Source organism: Nasonia vitripennis, chromosome 3, assembly GCF_009193385.2.
Source record: "Nasonia vitripennis strain AsymCx chromosome 3, Nvit_psr_1.1, whole genome shotgun sequence".
NCBI classification, from domain to species: domain Eukaryota; kingdom Metazoa; phylum Arthropoda; class Insecta; order Hymenoptera; family Pteromalidae; genus Nasonia; species Nasonia vitripennis.
This window is the reverse complement of record NC_045759.1, coordinates 17,530,284-17,551,274: the sequence shown is the minus strand read 5'-3', so window position 1 is coordinate 17,551,274 and position 20,991 is coordinate 17,530,284. Positions and strand designations below refer to the sequence as shown.

At 42.5% G+C, this 20,991-nt stretch overlaps 2 protein-coding genes across 14 annotated transcripts in view; both read right to left on the bottom strand.

Moving 5' to 3' along the window:
* The window catches only part of LOC100122251 (la-related protein 1B), a 31,636-nt gene extending 16,626 nt beyond the window's left edge, over positions 1 to 15,010 (bottom strand). Inside the window, exons 1-2 of one of the 3 annotated variants that reach the window (XM_031927469.2) lie at positions 13,327 to 15,010; positions 11,517 to 12,353 (exon numbers count right to left, since the gene is read on the bottom strand). In XM_031927469.2, the coding sequence (XP_031783329.1) occupies positions 11,517 to 12,353; positions 13,327 to 13,477 (988 nt within the window). In that variant the 5' untranslated portion in view covers positions 13,478 to 15,010. The remainder of the gene's footprint in view (positions 1 to 11,516; positions 12,354 to 13,326) is intronic. The other 2 variants (XM_016984322.3, XM_016984321.3) reach the window with 2 other exon arrangements.
* A 937-nt stretch (positions 15,011 to 15,947) lies between these two features.
* LOC100122295 (protein ABHD18) lies at positions 15,948 to 20,984 on the bottom strand. Of its 11 annotated transcripts, none has more exons than XR_004344747.1 (11): positions 19,592 to 20,984; positions 19,081 to 19,165; positions 18,824 to 19,006; positions 18,619 to 18,731; positions 18,401 to 18,539; positions 17,895 to 18,092; positions 17,571 to 17,820; positions 16,878 to 17,121; positions 16,492 to 16,796; positions 16,347 to 16,421; positions 15,952 to 16,279 (listed from the first exon to the last, which is right to left on the bottom strand). XR_004344747.1 is itself a non-coding variant. In XM_008218374.4 (10 exons), exons 2-10 carry the CDS (start codon positions 19,681 to 19,683, stop codon positions 16,736 to 16,738), a joined length of 1,407 nt encoding a protein of 468 aa, XP_008216596.1. In that variant the 5' UTR covers positions 19,684 to 19,769; positions 20,083 to 20,539; the 3' UTR covers positions 15,952 to 16,735. The 11 variants fall into 11 exon arrangements, 5 of the variants coding, with proteins under 5 accessions (XP_016839555.1, XP_031783330.1, XP_008216596.1 ...); XR_004227240.2 differs by having other exon boundaries at positions 15,976 to 16,279; positions 16,878 to 17,163; XR_004227241.2 differs by having other exon boundaries at positions 15,948 to 16,421; positions 17,697 to 17,820.
* Positions 20,985 to 20,991: the final 7 nt, after the last annotated feature.

Here is a 20,991-nt window from a genome sequence, read left to right as displayed (position 1 = left end):
CTCTGTATCAGAAAAGTCGTGTTTGCGGCTGAAATCAATGCGATCGTGTTGATTCTTATCTCTAGCGTAAATCCCCGACTCGATAATAATTAGTATACAGCAGTTGTTTGATAGATAAACATTCAAGCACGTTATGCCGTCTGTATAAAGCTCCGAAGTGTATAGAACTATAACGAACCATCACATTGGCCTGAATCTAAGAGCAGCGCACGTGACAGTCCGCACGAAGGGTTCTTGTATAGGTAGACACTACTCCCGCGCGAGAGTTTAACAACGGGAAGAGAATCTATTCTAATTTCACAGACGCGTTGTATCGAGTTACCCGCACACGTCGTGCTCTCTTCACCTGCGACGAAGGCCATTCAAGCGAGTTGAAAACTCAACTTCAGCGAAACAATAATTCGCGCGTGTACGACTTATCTGACGCAACAAAACAAATCATTTCACCTGCACCCCGCAATCATCACATCGATAAAGCAGGCGATCGTCGCTCTTTCTCTCTCACTCGAGTCCATCAGTCATAGCAGTAGCGCCACGAGTAAAAAAAATAATAAGAGCTGAAGCGATGCTCCGTTACGTAATCCTCAGCATCGAATCACACTATACAGACTCTCTCTCTCTCTCTCTCTCTCTCTCTCTCTCGGCGTGCGAGTCATGCGCACTTATCCAACGACAACAAAGCCACGTGAATCCTGCGCAGCTGATGTGTGCCGCTGGAAAAGGAAGCGATACGTGCGGCGCAGCCGAAAAACGCAAAGTTCGTCGCCGGACAGCAGCCGGCAGAGAGAGAGAGAGAGAGAGAGAGAGAGAGAGAGAGAGAGAGAGAGAGAGAGAGGCCGAAAACTTTTCCGTTCTGCGGCGGCGTTGTCTTTCTCGAATATACAACCATTAAGAGCTAGTTATCAGTGAGCCGTCGATGCGACGATTCTATTTCGAGGTACATACATATATAGCATACATGCCGCGCGTCGACAGCTGTTTAAACGCGCGATATTTATATGCGCGCGTAAAGCAGCCGCGATCTGCACGCGCGCACATGACACGTCGCCGCTGTGGGCAGGTTATATATTATATGATTTTCCCGGCGAATTTCGCCAGCTGGAAGCCGGACAGACACTCACTCTTGATGCAACCGTCGTCGAGGCCATCGATCTTCATGATGACAACGGTCGATGATTCAGCCCCGAATTCGACTCTATTATCGTTACAGGACACCCACGACACTATCCGCGCAGCAGCTCTATACTTTCTCGATCAGACACGAGGCATGTTTGCGGGATAAGCCTGCGCGATATACACTTGGGACACGTAACTCGCGCTTATCGCTTATGTGACTATATTACACGCACTATTACAATATTTAATATACAGTTCGACGGGCGAAAGCGGCGGCGGCAGCTTGGCAAAGTCGAGATAAGGAGAAGAGAGCAGCACAGCCAAATCACACTCGAAGAGCAGCTGGACACCGCGAGCGCACGCAGTAATAATAACGATATAACAACAATAACTAATATCAACGAACTGTCGTGCGTCGCGCGCGCGAGCGGAGAAAATCGCGTCGCGAGGGGTCGCGACGAACTAAAGACGAAAGAACGGGCAACACGACGGGGGCGCCTTCGAGGAAAGGAGAAAGAGACGGACTATTGCGAGAGCGAGCGGCGGCGGCGGCGACGGCGCATACGACGCAGCCGCGTGTGCTGTGCGCGAGTAGCTGCACAGCAGAGAGAGAGAGAGAGAGAGAGAGAGAGAGAGAGAGAGAGAGAGAGAAAGAGCGAGAGAGAGCGAGAGAGAGCGAGAGAGAGAGAGACTTGGGCACATAGACGAGGCGTATGTAAGTATATATAGGTGAACGCGGAGTATACGCCGCTGTTGCAGGAAGGTTGAAAGCGTTTGCGCGCGGCTGCAGCGACGGTTGTGTCGCAGCAGCTGCTGCTGGCAAAGTCTCTCTTTCATTCGTTCTCGACCTCGAGTCCTCCCAGATCTCGCTCTGGAACCAATGAGATGCGGCACTGATGCGGTGTAGCTATGCACGCGTGCGCCCGGCGATTTTGTTTGTATATAGAGACACGGGGAAATAGAGTCAAAGTTTCCATGGGATATAGAGTCGTGTGAGCGTTTGATGTACCCACGGAATTGGGTCAGTGGGTAAAAAAACGATTCTGAGGGTGTATGGTCGATCGGTGGATGTAGCTTTCACGCTTTATGCTATTACGCGATTGCCGTCAATCGTCAGTAATATAATTTTGCATATGGAAACGATTTATGATTAACGCAACGTTCAGCATCCCTTTGTCTCTCGAGATATCGCGAATCACCGACAAAAATCAGCCTCAAGAAACCGCCTGGCAAAAAGAGACCTTTTCTGGCTATCAAAATCTTCATATCCTACACGAGGACATGCACACATACACGGACCAGTATACCGCAGCATCGTCGTGACGCGCGGAGCAAGTTATTGTGCGCGAAGGTAAGCCGCTATACATGCACTGCAACAGCTTTTGCCCTCTTTACATCTCCGTCTCCTTTTCCCTTGGCTCTCGCTTCCGCCCCGTGAATTCGCGTCCTTTCTCCTTCCCCCTTTTTCAACGCTCTCCGCACTATATACTCTGCCGCACGCGCAACTGTTTTGACTTTATATTCTCCGCGTAGTGGAGGGATGATTTGTTTTCCAAGGGAGAGAAGCGTAAGTGTACCGGTACAGCAGTTTCGCTCTCGGTTCTCTCTTGCCGGATCGATTCATTATTCATTTGCTAGTCGAGCTTGCGGTTCTTTCGACTTCTTTCTTTTACTTTGGTTGCTGCTCTCGAGAGCCTTCGTTAATTATTCGCTCTTTGTTCGCCGACTGCAACTTCATCTCTTTGACGCAGTTGCTTCCTCGTGGTCCGCGGGACCTGAATTTTCAATCTACTCTTTTCGTGCCTGTTGTACGAAAGCCACTTGGCGGGCCTGGAAGATTTATAAAACATCGGTGTATCAGCAAGAGTAATTAGAAAGCTTTTTGTATTTTTGAACTGAGCGTTGCTCTATAGATATACTCAAATTATACTTTGGATCCGTAAACAGATGATTCTTTTACAAACCAAACATTATAAAAAAAAGTATTATTAACTCGAAAACAACGATTAAATTGCACCGTGACATTCGCGTAACTTTTCCTCTTTCAGCTCCGTATAATACGTGTCTCCAGATTACCGCTGCATTATTATTCATCCCTAAACATAATTTGATAATTAGCTTTATTACTGTGCCCAATTTGTATACAGTGAAATCAACCACCTCTAACCCAAAACATTTGAATTACTCTTTGCCTATACCTCGTAAATAAAGCAACGAGCTAATTATACCATATCCACCAGACGTAGCCGGTCTAACGGGAAAAAAAGAGACCGCTCGCCGGCTTATCAAAATAAGAGTGTAAGTGTGGCGAACAAATAAGGAAAATCAAAAAAGAAGTGTATAATCGTATACAGTGACAGTGTGTTTGCTATGGACTCTCCACAGTTCTCGCCTCGTCGAGCGTGCTTTTTTCCTCGAAGAATCTGAAGAGGCGCGCACAGATTTTCCCAAGCGGAATCTCCACACGTGGTGCACAGAGAGGCATCGAAGAGCGGGTATAGGGGAGGTGTTGCGCACGGCGAGTCGTGACAGGAAGTTTTCGGCGCAGCTGCGCTGCTGCTCGAAACACGTGATACGTGGAATTAGCGGCTGTTCTCTTTTTCGCGGCAGAGCTGTACCTATACGGGTGTCTTTCGGCTGGAAAATGGAGATTTTGCGCGAGCGTAACATGCGGGTATATAAACGGTGGGCGACGATTGCGCATGAAATTCAGGAAGCTCCGAGTTGAATAAAGATATAATTATATGCGTGCGGTTTTGTGAGTTGGAGAAATGAGTAATAATAAGTAAAATAATAAGAACTAAGGAGAATCCATATATTTAACGAGAATTGAATTTTGCAGAAATTTGTTATGTCACACCGGGCTCTGTATAAATATTTGGTTATATCAGTCGGCTGTGTAGAGCTGAACATAATTTGCTTTCTACAGAATGCCGGAGCAGGAAAGTGTCGGCCAGGCTAATTCTATTTTATCAAAGACACATGTGCCGCATAACCACACTAGGAACTCCCTGCATTTTATTAACGCTATCATTTCAACGAACGACTATAATAACGATGGAAACGTTTCTACACAACTGCGGAATAGCTTCGCGAAAAGAAAAAAAAAACCGGAACGACATCAACATCAACGCTTGGTTTCCCTGCAAACGAGCAAACGCTCCTCGGCACAATAGCAGCAGCGCGTGGCGGCTTCTCAAGCGCGAGTGAGAATGTAAACAAAAGTACAACGCAAAAAGCGCGTCGACAGCTCGGGTTATTATATCATCTCCAGCCTAGAGAATCTCTTCATCGCTATTATAGCCGGCGCCGTGCGGAAAACGAGTTGTGCGCGAATATACGATGATTCAATCGGCGGCGCGAGTCTCGTGCGAAAGTGAGTCGGGAGTAGGAGCATCGACCATTAAACGCATTCGAGCGCCGCCGCGGCCTTGCGGTGCAGGTATAGGATATTCTAGACTTGTGTGCAGTGCGCGCGAGTGCCGTAATATCTGCGCGCGGGGAGAGTAAAAGTTGACCGATTGCAGATTTCGCGCGGTTGCCGAGAGCTTTTTTTTCCTCTATATAACCGTCGCCGCTGCTGCTGCTGCTACTTTTAGCTCGAAGGCGCGTGCTTTTTGCTGACGCTGCGTTTTAGAGGCTCGATCGGGAGAGATTGCGGCTGTAGCGCGATTGATCGATTGTAATGTGCGAATTTGTTTTTTTTTTTTTTTTTTTTTTTTTTTTTTTGAAAATTTACAGACTGGTACGTAACATCAGGACTCTATTTTGCGGATGACTATCTCCGTGTATGGCGATTTAAACGTCTCGGTGGACAGAGTTGTTACGCGCGTGATGCCAAAAATACGTTTACGAGCTGTGAGTGCATTCTTGTTAAATAACGCGGGTGTCTAGAGGCATTCGGCAGTCATTGATGAAAATTGGTATCGACGAATTAAACTTGGAAGCTCGCCAAACGTTCGATCGGAGAATTACTTTTTGGTCCCAAACAACTCGCCGATGTGCTCGTAATGAAATCGACCCCCTCGCTTCCGACTCGAGGGGTTGAAGCGATTATCTTCCGATAATAGGATGAAACCAAATGAACTAACCCGGGGGTGTCTCGTTATTCTGTTATACGTCTCGTTCGTCCATTTATATTTATACATCTCGAAGCTCTCCGTTAACGAACCGAAGCTCGACGAAGAACAAAGTCGAAGAAAAAGTGTGAATTGGAACGAGCGCCGCTGCGTGGATATTGCGTGTGAAACCCGTCGTCGTGCGTAGTAGCAAGCTCGGGGATATTCGAGACGACGACGACGCGAGAGCACGCGAGAGACGAAGCGCGGGCAGAGCTTTCAGCTGTAAGCGCGCCAGAAGGGTCAAGATCGAGCCGAAAAAAAATTAACGACACTGCGCGCGCCTTCCTCTAATTCCACTGGCAGAGCTCTCGGTTGTGATGCAGTCTATATACTATTTTTCGAATAATAATAGATTTTGGATCGTTGATTGATAATATTTTTTTGTGTTGCGTTAGGTAACGAGTGTTTAACGGTGAATTTTCAAGGTTCCATAAAACGGGCCCTTATAATTGAGCAAGAACACACATCAGCATAAATTACAAGATCAATAGGCCAGCTTATACAGAAGAGAAAAGCCGGACTCTGTCGTGAATTAGACTCGGGTTACGGTTGCATTATTTAAATTAAGCGTGATGACAGGCGAATTTCGAAGCTACTTTTTTACCTCTAAAAACTACAGGCTCTAAAATATACCAGAAGAAACTGTATATTGCCACAGAATTGATACGACGATAACAAACGAACAATCGAGAGTAAAATCGCAAAGAAAAGCGATTACAAATCCCCTCAAAGCCTAACAAAAGCCACAACCTCGCGCATCTCGTGAATTTCCATGATATCGAGCCCTCGAGCTATCGTCTGTATATACATCGCACACGTAACGGCTTAAATTGCGAGCAATCGATCAGCAATGAAATATGGAATTCGAGCGCGACCGCGAGATAGGCGATCTCTCTTCTCCTGGCTGCAATTATGCGCACCGACGAAATATCAATCGCTGCCGGTACGGAACACTGCACCAAACGAGAGCGAGAAAGAGGCGTGGTAACGCGAGCCGCCCTGACATTTCTTTTTTACTCCGATCGCACGCATATATACATACTTACGCAGGTTCGATCTATACAGATCTATACATTGCGCATAGGTATACCTGTGTATTTTATACATGTATATGTATTCTCTATGGGTAACGCGGTTTTTACGACGACGCCTCTCACTCGCGCGAGTTCAAGGAAAGCGCCGCTCGGCTCAAACTCGTATGCATGTGTATACACACAGAGAGCGAAATGGGCACGTGGATGCAGATAATTGTGGAACTTTGAGAATGCACGTGTGTTTTCTTTTCTTTTTTTTGTAGAAGCCAGTGCGCGAGGGCGATAACCACGGGGTTGCGCGTTTAAAGAAGTTGGCATATAACAATGCAAGTGTCGTTAGCCCTGCGCGCGCGCGCGCGCGAATAATACACCTGAGTATTTACGCTTTTTGCAGCTGACGCTTATTCCGCCGAGTGGAACGATGATTGCACAATTAGCGCGAAAATTGCGCGTTCGTTCGAACGCATTATTCCGAGCTTTTGTCGACTAATGGAAGCCGATACTTGCATAAAACACTGCGAGAGAGAAGCGAAATATTGTCAGCAGTGTATAGTGCAATGGATTCGATTATCTGCGAGAGTATTGCAAGATGTGATACACGTGTATCAGCTTTCGTATTTTATTTATTTGGTCTTTCGATATCAAGCTTGAATGAGTTCAATGGGATGTTTGATGTATTAACGATTGATTCGTTTTTTTTCTTCAACAGCTGTGTTTGACGATTATTTTTATGCAATCGGGCCTACTGATTTTGTTGCTAATTTATATGCCTGTGATTTCGATTTTGGTAAATTTAACTTATTGGGCAAACTTAGTCCAAATACGCGTGAGTGTATAGCCTTCAGATTTAAGACAAATTAAACGAATTCCAGCTTTTCGAAACGGTTTTCCTAAACGAGGGCATAAACGAATGCCTGCAATTTTTATAAATTACGCGAATATACATTTTTCTTCTTCGATACTATCAATATAAGGATCAAAATTTATGTATAACTGATAATGTGTTACAAGGTAAGCTGATGAGAATTACAATGTATACTCTAAACCTGTTTAATATTATAATCGAAGAATATTTAGTCATCGAGTAATCTGTATAACAACGAAAAAAATATCTAAGAAAAAGCTTTTATAAATCGCTGATACCTTTACTCTGGTAATCTTCAGGAATTTCCCGCTTTTGCTGAAGCGAACGCGTTTATGTGACACAATTAGACATTTATCTTCTGCTAACGTCAGTCCGAAAAAACCTATGTTTACTAATTTTAAAAGCTGAAATGTTTATGTATATCGACCCAACAGTGAGAATATAATGAGATAACTACAGATCACATGCTATTGTGAAATCACTTCAGATCAATAGTGGTTTGCGGATTGTATTACAAATGTTGCACAGTTGAACTCCCGCTCACAACATAGTAATAAGACACGTCAATTTTATGTTATTCCTATATGTGCGAAAGCTATAATTATAACGTGTTGAATATTTCACATGAACGCACTTCACTATAATTAAAGAGTACCGCAAAAATCCTAACCATCTGAATTTCAAAATTTAAATAGAGCTCATCGATAGCTGTTACGGAAAGAGAACAAAAAAAATATTGCCCAATTAGAAACCGATACTATATTTTTAACTCGGGGGAAAAAAACCTTCCGAGCCTCATGAGTTAATCGGCAGCGGTATGTAACCGTTTCTACTGAATCCTCGTTATTTAACAACGACATGGGCGAAACGAGATGCATCACGTAAAAATCCGACACTCGCTTCGAAAACTCCCAACGACGGCACGATCGCCTCGAGCTATCAGACGCGGGTGATATTCGAAAGGTGCAGACGTCGAGTAGCGCGACTAGAAACACGTTTTTTATTCCTCAATTGTAATGATCCAGTCAAAGTTGATCGGCTATAAAAGGAATATAAAATTGCACGTGCGTGCGGTGTGCGATGAAAATTATTGATTTTTCATGATTATCCACGCAATTACGTTAGAGCGTTATACATTACGTAAGATTGAGAAGAAATCATCTACTACTTATATTTAGAGGCCTGTTTGATAACTGTTGCGGACAGTGCTTAAAATATATGATTAGCTGAAGATATTTGCATTCGATCGTCACTTCCAGCATTTTATAAACTACTGAAACTATAAAGTGTTGAATAATACGAGAGAGAAAGTAACGGATAAACATAAACAACAAAAATTGAATAGAAGACTTACTCGTCAGTATATTTATCGCGTGCTAATTGAACTAATAGTTTTTCTAACTACTAATTTTTTTGAAAAATACTGACTATGAAATACGAAAACGTGAAGCAGTCGAGGCGCGTAAGTAACTCACTATGTACACAGCTATACGAAAAACTCGCGCTTGGCCTTTATCTGCGTCTCGGCGCGTGCGGTATGAAACTACACGTTGGCCCTCTTCATTGGCCAATAGTACAGATACGGCTCTGACGAAAAACAAAAATTTCGCCGATATATAAGCTCGACTAAACGGTCTTCGAGTGTACATAACGATTTTTAGACTGCTCACAGTTATTTTTACGGGACTAAAATATGCAAACTATAGGTTTATTATTTAAACATTATTTAATTATTTGCAGTTATAATTATCACAACCTACAAACCCATTAATTCTATGAAATATTTCGTAACCACGAACGATTATAATATCAATTGAACTAGACAGCAGACTAAAGGTGATTGACATTGAGAACTGGGTGGGAGAAAAGGCTAATGCATTAGCGATACACTTTTCAAATTACGTATATAAGCTGTCTATTGAAGTTATGTAAAAATAAGCGTAACGTTTCAGTTTTCGAGATATATATTTCTTTAATGAACACATGATATATTAGTCACAACAAACAATAAACATTGGACAAGTTCTGGAATTTGAATTATAGCCAGTTGACTATAGACTTTACACTGACTTCAAAAAGGAGGAGTTTACTTTATCGATATTTTTAATACGTCTTTCGGTCATGTGCGAGTTTATTTTTATTCAAAAGTAAAACTTTTCCACGAAGAAAGGAATGGCATTCAAAGGTTATATACTTCATAAGGACATATATAAATAAAATAAAGGACCATGCAAAACTCGTAATTGTTTCGCATTTATGTTGAGAGAAAAGAAATTCGCGCTTTTACAATCGCACCCGCTTTTAGGAAGCTGTGTGTGAACTTTATTGAATTTATATACGTCGATAATATTTAACTCTCTTTAGCATATAAGGAAATGATAACACAAAATTTCGTGCTTTGTAAAACTAATCTTCGTTAAGAAGGAAACGTTGTTACAAGCCTTTTCATAAAAATAATTTGTAAACATTATCTACAAATCTATCAGCCAAGCCTTGAGAATTGGAATTTTTACGACCATACAGCTCATTCTTCTGTCGTCCACGTGCTTAGCGAACCTAACCTCAATCATCACCTATTCCAGCAAGCTCTACATCTACTGGCGCTGTTCGAATGAGAGACGTGTGAGTTCTTTTCCACACATTTACAGAAGCGTGTAGGCTTGGGCTGAAATGTATAAGTACTTAGCTTATGTATAGCAAATTTGAAGAATTACTCTAGAACCGTGCATACTTGTCGAGCGTTCGTTAAACGCACAATCAAAGTTTATTACATTTTTACAAGCTTCGGCTTTTATCGACGGTTTCCGTTTTTGATATGCCGAGTTTGATCTAGCAGACCTTGGCAACAGTATCGAGGGAACAAAAAGAAACCTATCTCTTTGCCAAAAATTGCTCCAAAACTAAATTGTTAAAAAAAAAATCTATTTCAATGCATCTTTGAAAACCGAGGAAAATCGAGGCCTTCGCCTACGATAGTTTATAGCCATCGTCGATCGCGTCCTCCAATTCCATTTTCTCTCCTGCTTCATCCGCGTATATGCCTAAAAAAGCGCCGATCTCGTTCGCGTCGCCGCACGAAAAGGAGCTGGCAAGAGAGAGAAATAAAAGGCGAACAGCAGCGACGACGAAGAGTGAGAGTTGCCCTCGAGTGCGCGAGGTGGAAACCTGATCGGATGTCCCCTCTCTTTCTCGCTCTCTTTTTCTCTGCGGTGTCGCCGCGCGCTGCTGCCGCTGGAAGAATTGGTCGTATTATACATATACGTGTATATACCTATACATACGAGAGAGCCACGCCGATTGGCAAAACCAGATATACAACGTTGCTCCCGCACGCCTTCGTCTCAATGACGCGTGACCGCTCACGCGAGCCCGAATTGCGAGTTACACTCACTTATAGATGCGTGCTTTACTCGTTGTCGACGATGAACCGCTGGAGAGATCAATAATTCTTTCGTAAACAATCGATCTTGATTCTTGAATGCATAGGATTCGGATTAGTTTCTTAGATAAAACATTTTTCTCTTCGGGAGACGCGTGCCTGCGGCTGATCGTGTCGTAATGTCGCGCGCACGTGGTCGAACGAATATATTCGATTTCAATACGTCCCGCGACGCTCGAGATTTTGAACGTATTCAGCAACTTATCTGAAAATTGTAATGTTATGTCAGGAGAAAATTGTTTGCAAAAGACGACTAATCGAGCGCTCGTGAGATTTAAATTATTTTTGAAAGAAGCAATCGAAAAGCATTGCGGATCGTCGTATTTGATAAATTGACGGTGAAAAAATTCCACCATGTCCCTCGCTATCGCGTAAAATTATCGGGACCATGCAAATTTTTGTAAATCAGTCAAATGTTAGCGGGTTATATCGCTTTGTATTTACTTACCACGCGTCAATCTGCACAGTCGAATTGGGATGTATATTTATTTCGAATTTAATTAATAAGCAGATACCCAGTTTTTATAAATTATTCTTACTGATGTGTGAGAGTCAACTATAGATAAGGCTAGCTGATAAAAGTAAGTGTAATCTGGAGAAGTGGAAAGAGAAACGTCAGAAATTCAAATCTCAAAGTTATCACTTGGCATTAGGTTTATGCATCAAGAAATGGCGTGCCAAACCACCTATTTTAATTTCAAGTACAAGTAGTAAGGTACTCTATCAAAAATTTCACATCAGTTTCTTTAGGTATTCTAATTTACATTTAATAATTAAGAAATAAAGTAATTTTATTTAATCACTTTGAGTCTCGATAATGAAGGACGTTATGCAATAAAGTCGTTATCAGAATGTGAATAGATTTGAAAACTGGATACAATTAACAGCAAATAGATGTATAGGGATTCCCTAACAACCTTATATAATAGTAAAACACTTACCAGTTTTGACTCTCTGCTGCTGAGGTTGCAAAACCCGCTTCTCCTTTTCAACAGGCTTTTCTGCTGGAGCAGGTGCTGCTGCTGCTGGAACTGGTGCCGGAGCTGGTGCTGCTGCTACTGGAGCTGGTACCGGAACTGGTGCTGGAGCTGGTGCTAGTACTGGAGCTGAAGCAGGTGAAGGTGCAACGGGAGCTGCCGTTTTTTTAGGAGCAGCTGGCTGCTGAGTTGCATTGGCCTTGCTCTTTATCCAAGGATTTACAACTGGAAGGGGAGCTTCAACATATTTGACGGGTTGATGCTCAGTTTCTTCAACAGCTACCTCAGTCTCCTTCTCCTTTTCTTTGTCCTTATCCTTATCCTTGTCCTTGGAGCCATCTTTGGCATTAAAAATATGCTCCCTCTCCTTGTGTGACCTCTCATTACTTTCTGCATTTCGACCATGCAACCTTTGCTTATCCTTGTTCCGATAAGGAAGTTCAACAAATTCTCTGTGCTCCTTCAGTTTTTCCTTTCGCCTTGCACTCTTGGGTGCTACAGTTTGAAATTCCCCATCACTTCCTATGTCACCATTCTTGATGACTTCTTCAGTTCCTTCCTTAACGTTTCCATCGGAACGAGTAATATTTGCTGCCTTCACAGCAGGGTTAGCTTCCATAGGAGCTGGTGTATTGTTATGGGGCACATAATTTCCATACAGTCTACGTTCTGTAGCTATGTGTCTTTGATTTTCAAACCTGCGACTGGTTTTTCTGTAGGACTTTCCTTTAGCCTCGGAAGCATTCTGCATAGCAGATATTTGTCCTCCAATGTTCTCCTTGTTGTTGTCTTTTGGACAGCCTAGAAGATTGAAAACATTGTAAGGTACATCAGATAATTTTGGGAATTCATAAAGTTTTTTTTGTATTGCATTAAGTTTTCATGCATTTGTTAAAAATTTGATATTAAACAAAAGATTGTTGATTGACATTCATTAGCAGGTAGGTCTTAGTGTTGACTGTCATGCATAGGAAATAGTAATCCGATACTTGATTGCCCAATCACGTGACTAGACTGATTGGTCTCATTCCATATGGCACAGAAAAAAATGTTGATAAAAATGTGAATTTTTTTATAATTTCAAACATGTCTTGTAATGTCTTTTATGACACTTATCATTACCAAAGCAATCCACAGTTTCCTTCTATCAATATTTATCATTAGCTATATAATGCATTTGTGATAACCCATTCAGACCAATGAAATCCAATCAAACAAACCATATATAATATTCATTATTTGTTGTCTCAACACTCCTACATCAACAACAAACTCTCTGATTTTGGGAAACCTTAAGTGACCTTTTCATAATGAGTATTTTTCAAGCTTCAATGAAAGTGACAGTTTAATCCGTCAGTTGTTAACTGAAAATCCACTACTAACTGCATAGGCCTTTGGGTGCTAATTTATAAAGATAGTATTAAGCACGACAACAGTTGAGCGTCATAAAAGCACAGTCGCAAGACACGTATTCATGACAATGCAAGCTTTTTTCTTTGCTCCGCAGTCGCATCGATCATTAAACTTCTGCTGTCAAACTTCATCAAAGTACAAAGTAATGAAGCAATTTCAACAACTTGTCGAGGCATACTTATCAGTTTTTGTTCAATTAACGCCAGAGATAGCCTGTTTAACCCAGTAAGAGCCAAACACAAACAGTTTCTATCGCATTCATACATTTTTCAAGTAAAAAAAGGGAAAAGAAGCGATAACTCGCGCGTTATCCAAGACTGTTCGGGCGGTATAAGAAGAAGCTGACAGTCGATGCACTTACCCATCATAGTCGCCGAAGAAGAGGTGCTCGTGTCGGGAGCGGCCTTCGTCGGGTTGAGCACGCTCGCGTAGGAAACACCGGCCGGGTACTCCTCCCTCTCGCTACTGCCCTGCTGCTGCACGCTGCCGCTGCTTGCCACCTTGGCCGCCATCTTTGAGAGGGTATCTCCTCGGCTCTCCGTGCGCTACTGCCTTTCGCTTCGCGCTGTCTCTCTCTGTGGCGCTCGGCTTCCCAATCGCTGTCTCTCTCGCTCTCCACCTCGTGGACAGCGACGACGAAACTGAGTCCCGCAGGGCCTCGACGATCTGTCCTAGCAGCTGTATCTCGACATGGACGCTGAGCGCTGTCGTCTCGGGAAGAGCTGTCGGCTCGAGGGCCCAGAGAACGCCGCCTTCCGGAGCAGCGCAGCCTCGAGATTTCGGGTGCGCGAAAGTGAGGTTATGTGAGCCAGCGGCGCGGCGGCCGCCTCGTGTTCGGGGGGCCTGTGGCCTGGCTCTCTCTTTCTCACTCTACTCTCTCTCTCTCTCTCTCTCTCTCTCGCTTACTTGCCTGCTTCTCTTCTGCTGCGGCTCAGCGTGTCCGGCTACCAGAGTCCATAATCCTCCGCGCGGCGCGTGAATCCTCGCACGCGCACCCACCGCGAAAAGATGATGATCCTCTCCGTCGGCAGATAAACGTGCTCGAGAAGATTCGGCTCGGGAGCTCGACGCGCACGTTTCGCGCACTAGTTTCTCGCTCGCTCGGTCTTCTTTTTCCCCCTCCCCTCGCTCCTGCGGCAGCTCTCACGCACACACTACTCTGTTTTCAATCCGAGTACACCGACGCAGCGCCGCCGTCGCCGCCGCGAGCACGTTGCGCTCGATTTAGGGGTTATGTATGCCCGCCCCGTAGATTCGTTGCGCTGCGGCCTGTGTGACTCGGCGATTCGCACTAACGCGGAGTGCGAACACCTCGACAGTGGCGAGTAGAGTTCGGGCCGGGAATCGGTGCACACCACTGGAGCGCCGAGAAGTAGAGCTCCGACTGAGATGATCGATTCGCAGGGTTCGATATATTTCGCTGCTCCCGGTATATAATCTCCACGCACTCACGCCGCTCGGGCCACACTGCGCGAACACCACACACTGTATAGTATGTATATTGTATACTCGAACTGCCCTGTGCTGTGCGATCAGCGCGGCTACGGCTACTGCGTAGTAGTATACAGTGTCTGTACCTATAGGGCCTAGCTTGCCTGCGGCGCTCTCTCGGTGCGTGCTTATAGGCTTGTACTATAGCTACGTGCGCAGCGAAATTTTCGTATGTCCGTCTGCTACTCGTCCGGTCCTCTTCCCTCTCTATACTGTTGACTCTTGCTTTGACTTCTCGCCGCAGCTTCTAATCGACGCGGCGGCACTTCAGCAGGAGCAACAGCGCCGTCGCTCGTCTGTCACGCAGCCGCGGATTACGTAAACGCGTAGTCGCATTTTCGGAAAGCAGCAGTGTATGTCGGTTTATTAAAATCGCCGCGACAATTATCGTCCCTCTCTCTCTCTCTCGATCCGTCGCTCTGCTGCGCGAGCTGTACCTATGCTCGCGGCTATCCGGCCGTGTTTTGCAGCTAGAACTGTTATGTAAAATAACACAAGTATAACGCCCGGTTCGTACCAACACTTTAACTGTGTACTACACTGAGGCGCTCTCTTTCTCTCTCTTGACCATGTGGCCCGGGCTTTGTCCAATTTTCGCGTAGCAGCTCAGTACTTACTATACATTATAGACATACGTCCAATATACAGTATGTATGCATGTACATATTATATAGTTGCACGCTGCTACTGCTGTGGGGAGTGACGCTCGCGTGCGCGTGTATTTGGAGCCGAAGACACGCACACGCGCGCCTTCGGTAATAATGCGTTATGCGGGACAAAGTCGAAGACGACGATGGTCTCGCCGCGGCCGGAGAGAGATTCGAGCGCCGCGCCGCCGATCAAAACGGAAAAACAGCGCGCTTCCGGTTTTCCGCTCCCTGCCCGCAACCAACGAGTAACGACATTCGCGTGAAGAGACATTATACCTATCAGTGCTGCTCCGTTGTCAGCGCATGCGCTCGAGCGTCTAGAGAGATCAGATGGCGCCGCTGTTTGCAATTCCCTAGACTAGTGTTGCGCACTCCGAAGAAATCGCGATTGCAGAACTCCGAAGACGGAAGTCAAAGAGGGAATGGAATGAGCTAGAAAGAGAGCGGAAACTGCGCGCCGTCTTCGTTCGATGAATGAAATCGTTATGGGGGCTCGTCCGATTGGTACGGACTGTCAAGCATAACGCTGACGATTGGTCAAGCCCATGTTTCCGGATATATGATTCGTATTTTGATTTGTATTCTTACACATGACGACGCATAGTTTGAATGATAGTAGATATGAATTCCGTTAGTTCTATTTTTATCGATTAATTAAAAATATTCGTTTTTTATTTTTTAATTTGAATACTTATGCGAACATGATCAAAGACACTTTAATCGACAACGAATTACCCACATTTTAATTTTAGAGTACAAGAGATCAAAAATGTATGCAAAGTATTTCACTGTGAAATGATAATTGGGACATGAAACGGTTGGCGATATTCGCGTAAACCGATTAGTTTAAAAATAAAAGTATTTATTAATTATTCTAAAACTATTATAACATATTGTACAATACAACGAACTTTAAAAGTAAGTCATATATACGTACATATATAAAATACAACGTTTTGTCCAGCCAATTCAGTATAGAATTTTCGATGGCGACAGGTTGAGGTAGGCGACAAGTTTTGAGGTCATTTTGTATCTCGCTTTTGTACTTTAAATACATGGCACTTGCAATATAGTTTTGGGTTTTCGAAGTTCCAATAAAGTACTTCATCTAACTTTAAAAGTTTACAAGACCCTAGTGCTGTTAATTCCTTTCTACTGTACGTATCGACGACACTGAAAATCGTGTTATTTTGAAAATCATCCAAATATACGTGATAGAAAAATGTACAATTATACGGACCTCACAAGGATAAAATTTATTCGCAAATATTCTGACTAAATCTTGTGTATACATAAAAATCTGCATAAATATCGCCTACAATAAAATAACAATTGCATATAAAAAGTATTCTCTTTGATTGCTTTTGATAGTATAATGTACATACAGTATATAACAACAGTTTTGTACAATAATGTAACGGAGCAATACTTGTCCTTTAATTGCATTTTGTGTATTGTCATTCGTCTATCCCCTTTTTACAGACCCTTGTCGATCGTGATGCCGACAGATTTTAAAATTCATTTACAAATCACCCGTATCTTGACATCGCAGCAATAAAACATTCAATCCATTCATGACTCAGTTCAAGGATCAAATTTCAATAATATCAACTTCCTTCTGCATTCTCGTCAACTATTGTCGATGGGGTATTTCTTCAAATACCTCTGAAAGGCCTCTGCTATCGTCGACCTGCAAAAAATATTTTGTTACAATTTCATCTTTTCAAGAATATAAGTACTGCACGGGTTTTTTTTTTAAATAACGATTCACCTGAACATCTTTTGGTAAAGCAAATAAGCGGACACATGTCCTGCATCGACGAAGCGTATTTCTGCGCCGGGCCAGATCTGCTCCAGGCCAATGCAGTCATCCCTCGGTACGTACGCATCATCCCTTGCGCACACTGCTATGATCAGCTCTGTGTCGACGGGTACTTCAAAATTTGACAGATGCGTGCACTCGTCCATTATACCTCGCATGAATTGCAATGCCTCGCGTTCTCGCCACTTATCGTCTGAAAAGAGTGGGTGTTTCGACACGGGCAATAGGCAGACCCCTGTCCCCGGGAAAGACAGTTGAAAAATCACACGCAGAATCTTTTTTTTCATGCCCGGATAGTAAGATAACAGCAACAGAGCTCAACAGTACATGCATGCAAAAAAACCAAGGCTTTCGTTTTATTTTACGTATCACGGTGTAAATTTGGGACACACAGTATTATGTTTCTTTAGAATATTGAAACTATTGTATTAATTGATTTCTATGAAATTAAATTTGCATTTAATTTTGCCAATCAGGATTGCACTTAATGGATTTGAAAGCAAGGTCGCTTTGCATACTAAACTAGCAATAATACTGACAAGAAGCAGAAGCCAAAATCAGTCAGCCAGAATTTACATTGCAAATGGATCAAGCTTTTGAACTCCCTCTGTTTGAAACAAAATCAAACTTAATTCACCTTACCCTTTAAAACATCTGGCTGAGCATTTTTGAATTTACTTGATATCAGACTTAGAGGAAATAACGTCGCTGCCGCTTTTTCTTCTGCTAGTTGTTGATTTTCAGTTACACCATTGCCATTTCCATTACCATAAGTAGAATTGCTTGTAGGCTTTTGATCAACACTGTCTTTGGATTCGGTTTTGATTTTGTGAAATCTTTTCATGCTTGCTGGAAAATGTTTTGCAAAATGTTGTCCGGCTAAAAATGCGTCCTAATAACGAGAAAAATAAATTAAAATCATATGCAGTTAGATTAAATACACAAGCGTAGATTGTCAATACTAACGTCTTGATTAACAATTTTGACCATTTTTGCTAAATCGTTTTGGTATGCTTCATTTTCAAAATATTGCGACTCCAGTAATGCCCAATTGATTGAAGCACTCATTACCCCTTGCGTAAATACTGGAGATGCTGTTGACCAAGAGAGGCATGGAACTAAGGGTATCGGCTTAGGCCAATTGGTAGCTGCAAGTGATGCCATCTATACAAATAAGAAAATCAAAATTAGTCCATCATATAATATCAGATAACGAGAGTTCTTAAATAACTGAGTAAGATAGAAGCTTTTAAAACGCTTGTTACATAACTAAAAAATTGTTTATCCTCAAGTATCACATTAATATTCTTCAAGTGTAGGAAAAGTAAGAAATGTATATGTCTTGAAATATTTTTCAGTCAAGTAGTGAATTATGCAACAAATCTTTAAACTATCTTTCAGTTGTGAACTGCTCATTTTGTTCAATTTTTAGTTTCTTTATAATCTAATAGAAATACTTTAAGGATACGTACATGACCACCCATGGATAATCCTGTGAGACCAAGAGGTCCAAATCCTTGTTGCTCTAACCAATTGAGTATTACAATGGATTCCATTATCAAACATCCACCCATAATAAAAATATCAGACACGTTATGTAAACTAGAACGTCTGAAAAAGCAAAAATTTTCTTGAATTCTAAATCATCTTTACAAAGTATCATTAAGATTTGAAAAATGTATTAATTTACATTTGATCCTTTGGTTTTCTAAGACCGTAAAATGGATTTTCAAGTAAAATAGATGCAATACCAGATTCTTTGAGCAGAGGCTTTGCCACCAGATTCCTCCTTCTCCAGAAGTACTGAAGAAAATGAAAATTTGGTAGTGCAAAGGTTTTAACAAAAGTGCATATCAATGATCAATCCTTGATTTGTGTATGAAAAGATGACCTACATGATCTCCTGTACCAGCTAGGTGTAGACAGACGGGTTTCATTTTTTGAGACTCCCAGTGTTTAGGTAAAATCATCTGGAAGTGAGCAGTCTTGGTCTCCTCTGGCATTATACCAGGTAAATTCTTCTCGAACGGTGACTCGAATTGTCCCTCCAGCACGTGACAATCCGACCATTCTTCGTCCTGTCAAGCAGAGGATATTTAGTCACATTCCACCTTATAAAAATACCTCACTTTCACGTATAACCAACACCTACTTTTGTTATTTTCACTGGATAATCTCGAGGTATAAGTTTGTAACATGCTTCCCGATTGGCAACAACTTTTCTGAACTTGAATATCCTGCAACAAGCAATCAAGTTGTCCCAAATGAAATGCCATTTTGAATTGTAAACAGTGCAACAAGTGCTCATAAGTCTACATATACTTTGCAGAGGTAAGACCAAAAATGAGCAGAAGTAAGGTTAAGCCGACCTTATCAATGTTTGTTTTTCGCGCTGGAATTCGACACAAGTGTACGCAAAATCATCGATTAAAAAATAAAGAACACTGAGCATTGGTTGTCCAGTGATAATTTCGACAAATTAATAAACAATCAATCAGTCAGCCTGTAAAAAAAAGCAAGCAGCTGTGTGGGAAAGTTTCGCAACAAAACATACGTAGCAGACAAAGACACTTTTATAGTTAGCCAATTAGCCATTACATGAGAGAAGCTCGAGAAGTAAACATAAGTGAAATCCATCGTAAATTACCAGAAATCTAACTCACCGCCTCAGATTTTCAGGATTGCCCCAGCCCTTGGTGAAGAACTTGGTGAGCAAAATGCTCCTGTAGACAGCGTCCAGTCGACTCGGCGGCATAATAAAAGCACGTTTCGAGAGCTGCGCCACACGAAAAAACGATCATCCAAAGCCTCTCTTCGCGCTAGAACTGAGTATCTGAAAATCTTGTCATTATCACAGATCGATGAGGGGTAAAAGCAACTCCGTAAAAGGTGCTAAAAATATAAGCGCGCAATCGCTGAATGACTGCATCAGGAGCACACACTCAGGCACACGAGCAAATCCACTAACACAACTTGGACACGCGCGACGTCGGTTTGTCTTTGTCGCACCGCAGCTCTATACTATACACTTATACCAGTTCGCGCGGTCGAGGTCGAGTGCGCGGCGACGACAACAACACGAGTCAATTATGTATATACCGACTGTTTATTGGTGGTGTTTGCCCAGCTCTATTTTCTAGAAGAACCGACATACCGCGCAATCCGCGCCTCGATCATCGGCGAAGTTTCTCTCGATCGATATAGCTGATTATTTTCCTCCTCGATCTTCTCTCATCCTCGGTGCTGCGGTGCGGGAGTTATACCTATATATACGAAAATTTCTTTGACGTCTGTCTCGCTCTTTTTAAACCCGCGCGGCGTTGGACCAATCGCGTTGCCAGCAGCTGATCGGACGATTGAGCTACATGCTTGTGTGTGCGCGCGCGCGACAAATGAACCGTTACGAAGCCGGTATAGCCCACGTTGTTTTCGAGGTGAGCATGTTTATAATATACGTTTGAGCTTTGTTTAGTTTTATAGATTTCATTGATTTATTGTCGTATTTTATAGGTATATTAATGGTAAATTAAGGAGCAGCGCTAGTGCGGCGTTGCGTGTATTTCACTGGACTTTTAGGTTATAAACGGAGCCAACGACAGTAACGATCTTACATGCTCATCATAATATATTAGCAAAAAGGTATGTTTTATTCATAATCAACGTCGTTCTAACTAATTTTAACTGACTACGTGCTATCCATGAAAATTTCAATCGTATGATTTAATAGTTTTTGTACACGAATAATAAATAGAATATACGTAACTCGTGTAACAAAAAAGAAAACAAAAACATATGTATAACCGTGTACACACCGATAAAATATATGCACTATTAAAGATACTTTTTTTAATCAATTACTGCTGCGTTATTCATAAGTTGGCAGATAAGGATAACAGACTTTCAATGAAACGTAAAAAACGCGCAAATCATGTTTGATTTTTCTTTTTGCAAAATCGTATTATGCTGATGCTTTTTTTTACATCATTTCCGAAATTAAAGTGTCAGTTTTATTTGCCAGTCACCTTGTAAGACGCAAGCGCTATAAATGTAAAAAAACTCAAAT